The sequence below is a fragment of the Rhinopithecus bieti genome, unplaced genomic scaffold (genome assembly GCF_001698545.2).
Source record: "Rhinopithecus bieti isolate Rb0 unplaced genomic scaffold, ASM169854v2 scaffold_49872, whole genome shotgun sequence".
Lineage (NCBI taxonomy): Eukaryota > Metazoa > Chordata > Mammalia > Primates > Cercopithecidae > Rhinopithecus > Rhinopithecus bieti.
In genome coordinates this window covers 1-3,153 of record NW_016895049.1, presented here as the reverse complement: position 1 = coordinate 3,153, position 3,153 = coordinate 1, and the positions used below count along the sequence as shown (strand labels likewise).

Here is a 3,153-nt window from a genome sequence, read left to right as displayed (position 1 = left end):
GGGGAGGGGGAAGGGGATAGGGATGAGGATGAGGGTGAGGGAGATGATAGGGAGAGGTAGGAAGAAGGAAGGAAAAGGGTAGAGAGAGGAGAAAGGGGAGAAGGAGGAGCAGGGACAAAGGGAGGGGAAGGGGATAAGGGGAATGGAATGGACAAGGGGAGGGGAGGATGGGGAATGGAGAAGGGGAGAGAGATGGAGAAAAGGGATGGGATAGGGAAGGGGAGGGGAGGAGAATGGGAATGGGGAAGGGAATGAGGATGGGAATCACGGAAAGGGGAGGGGACAAAGATGGGATGGGGCAAGGGCGAGGTGGTTGGGGGGAGGAGGGAGGCGGAGAAAAGGGTGGTGTGGGGCGGAGAGATGGTGTGGCATGGTGTGGAGCACAGGCAGCGGCACCTGTGATGTTGAGGATGCTGTCTCCAATGGCGGTGGGCGTCACGGTGCCCGCAGTGGTCTCTGCCTGCAGGATGCGCATCATGGCCTCCAGCTTGTGCAGCGTCTGCTTCAGGCATGAGCGGCATACGAGCTCCCTGCTGGGACCCTGTGTGGATCCGACAGTGTCCAGCGCCGCTCCTAGGCCCACTCCTTGCACACACCCTCCTCTCTACATGTGTCCTCACCTGGCTCCTACCCCAGCCCTGCAGCTGGAGAGCCCGCCTGACTGGACCCCACAGCCTCCCTATTAAGCATCTCCTGGGGCTCCGCCTGACCCAGGGCCTCTACTCAGGGCCTACGTGATGCAGTCCACCGGCCACACAGGGCACCTCTTCACACAAGTCAGAGAGAAGGGGAGAAGGGAGGAGGGGAGGGCACAGAGCAGCATCTTCCCGGCCCCTCCCCACAACTGGGCCCCTCTTTACACCCTGGGTCCCCTGAAAGGCACCCTGGGTTCACGCAGGACAGCAGAACGGCTGAGGCTACTGAGGCAGGTCAGAGACCGAGGAAGGTCACAGCAGGAAGGAGCCCAGGCTGGGAGGCTCAGCTCCTCGGCCAAGCTGCCCGTCCACCCTGGGGGGCTGAACCCAGTGCCCTGGCAGGCATGCAGGGTGGGGTGGGCACGCGAGGCCGTCCTACCATGGACTGGGCCAGCGCAGCAGCGATCTGCTGGATGTCATCCACAGTGTGGACCCGCAGGGACACCAGGGTCTGCGTGACGTTCTTGCGTATCTGGGCTCGGCTCTGCCGCTCGTGCTCGGGCTCTGCCGCCACGTCCAGGGCCTGCTCATACTGGGGCAGGCAGGGGGCACAGCAAGCTGTCAGCAGGGCAGGAGGCCGGCAGGAGGCCAGCATGTGCCCACCACTCCCGGGGTGCAGTTACGCGCTGGATGCTGTGTGATGTGGGCACTGACCCGTGACACTGAGCTGTTTCTTCATGGGCAAAACAGGGTAAGCACAGGAGCCCTCCTGGGAGCAGGGGGCGCATTGCGGAAAGCAGGCACAGGGGAGGGTGGCTGCTGGGAGCAGGGGCGCATTGCGGAAAGCAGGCACAGGGGAGGGTGGCTGCTGGGAGCAGGGGCGCATTGCGGAAAGCAGGCACAGGGGAGGGTGGCTGCTGGGAGCAGAGGGTGCTGCTTCAGGGTCACTGGGATTTGTCTGTGGGGCCCAGGGTGAGCCCTCCGCAAGGCTCCAGGCAGGGGACAGGTCTTGGTCCCCAGCACCTGTGTGGCAGATATGAGATTCCCTCCCAGCCTGTACTCACCTCATTCAGCACAGTGACCAGGGCCAGGGAGTACTCGATGACATGTTGGGGTCAGCCTGCCGCAGCAGCCCCGGGAGCACACTGGCCGTGAGTCCATGCAGCCAGACTGTAAGCCCCGTTGTGCTACCGTTGGGCTCTGGGAGGGCGATGGCCAGAGACCTGCGAGTGGAGGGGGGTGGGTGAGCAGGTGGCAGTCTCAGGGGCGCCCCCCCACGGCCTGGCTCACCTGTTGAGGGCGACCACAGCGGCTCCCAGCTGGTCCTGCACCACCACGGCCAGGCCCACCTCGAAGTGTGGCCCGAAACCCGGGGCAGCACGGCTCCGTAGCTGGAGAGACTGCCCTTGTAGACACAGAACTCCTCGCAGTGGCCTTGGCGACAGCGCTGCAGCAGCAGGGCATACACCAGGGGGGCGCCAGCATCCTCCGCGTCATGCCAGCCTGAGGGACCCCACAGCATCACAGAAGGGCTCTGCAGCGTCACAGTCGGGGATCCCACCGCGCCCCCCACGCAGGCTTGCACTCACCTGTGCATTCGAAGTGCACCTTGGTGGTGAGGGCGTGCACGTTACCTAGCGGGAAGAGGCGGCACGAGCCCCCCAACGGTGGGCGGTTGGGGACAGGCGGATGGAGGCACAGCCCTCCTCTTCGCCAGATTGGCCCAGCACTGTGAGAGTGAAGGTGTATCCCTCGCCATCCCGCAGCACGCCCCGCCGCAGCACCAGTCGCATGCCTGCGCTGCCCGTGGAGGTGGTGGTCTCATCCAGCACCAGCGTCTTGTTACTGAAGGTACGTGCCGCCCAGCGCTGCAGGCAGGAGAGGTGGTGAGTGGGCGGAACCCTCTGCCCTGTCAGCCTCGCTTCTACCTGCAGGTCCCGCCCCTTGGCCATGGGACCCACCCCACCCCGCACACGCCCTGGGCAACACTCACCCCTCGCTTGGAGCCGCTGCTGCAGTTGAGGCAGCGGCCCTCCAGGTACACATAGGAGCTGCGGCTCACTTCATACACAGCCTGTGCCTTGCAGGACACGCACTCCAAGGACACAATGGGCACCCGACCACTCCGGATCAGCACCTGGGGATGGAGTGGGGTTACCTCCGACACAGGTCTACTCGGCCTGCTGGAAGGTCTAGGGGACCCGTGGAGGATGCTGCTCCCAAACTCCAGGTTTCCCAGGGGCCTGGCCACCGCCTATGAGCTCAGCCCCTCCCAGGATGCTCATCCGGTTTTCCACCTCCCAACCCGGGTGGCGGAAGGGCGTACACAGGGCAGAGGACACCAGGGTGTGTGTTCTGGTGTCCTGGACCCAGCTGGAGCCTGGCAACAGGCAAGCAATGCTCACTGAGGGCCCCTGAGGGGTGCATGTGGGAAGGGACGTGCGTATGGGCCTGACCCACAGATTCCTGCAGCCCTGGGCCAGGGCCTGGGTCAGCAGGCTGAGCCAGGATGGAACCT

General features: G+C 64.7%; 1 protein-coding gene across 1 annotated transcript in view; it reads right to left on the bottom strand.

Annotated features, from left to right (window-relative positions):
• Positions 1-2,772, bottom strand: part of LOC108525971 (polycystin-1-like) — a gene marked incomplete at its 5' end in the record, with an annotated part of 8,865 nt that extends 6,093 nt beyond the window's left edge. Inside the window, 8 exon segments of the mRNA XM_017866710.1 lie at positions 285-541; positions 1,075-1,227; positions 1,700-1,746; positions 1,749-1,858; positions 1,926-2,010; positions 2,013-2,138; positions 2,225-2,455; positions 2,625-2,772. Coding sequence (XP_017722199.1) covers positions 285-541; positions 1,075-1,227; positions 1,700-1,746; positions 1,749-1,858; positions 1,926-2,010; positions 2,013-2,138; positions 2,225-2,455; positions 2,625-2,772 — 1,157 coding nt within the window.
• Positions 2,773-3,153: the final 381 nt, after the last annotated feature.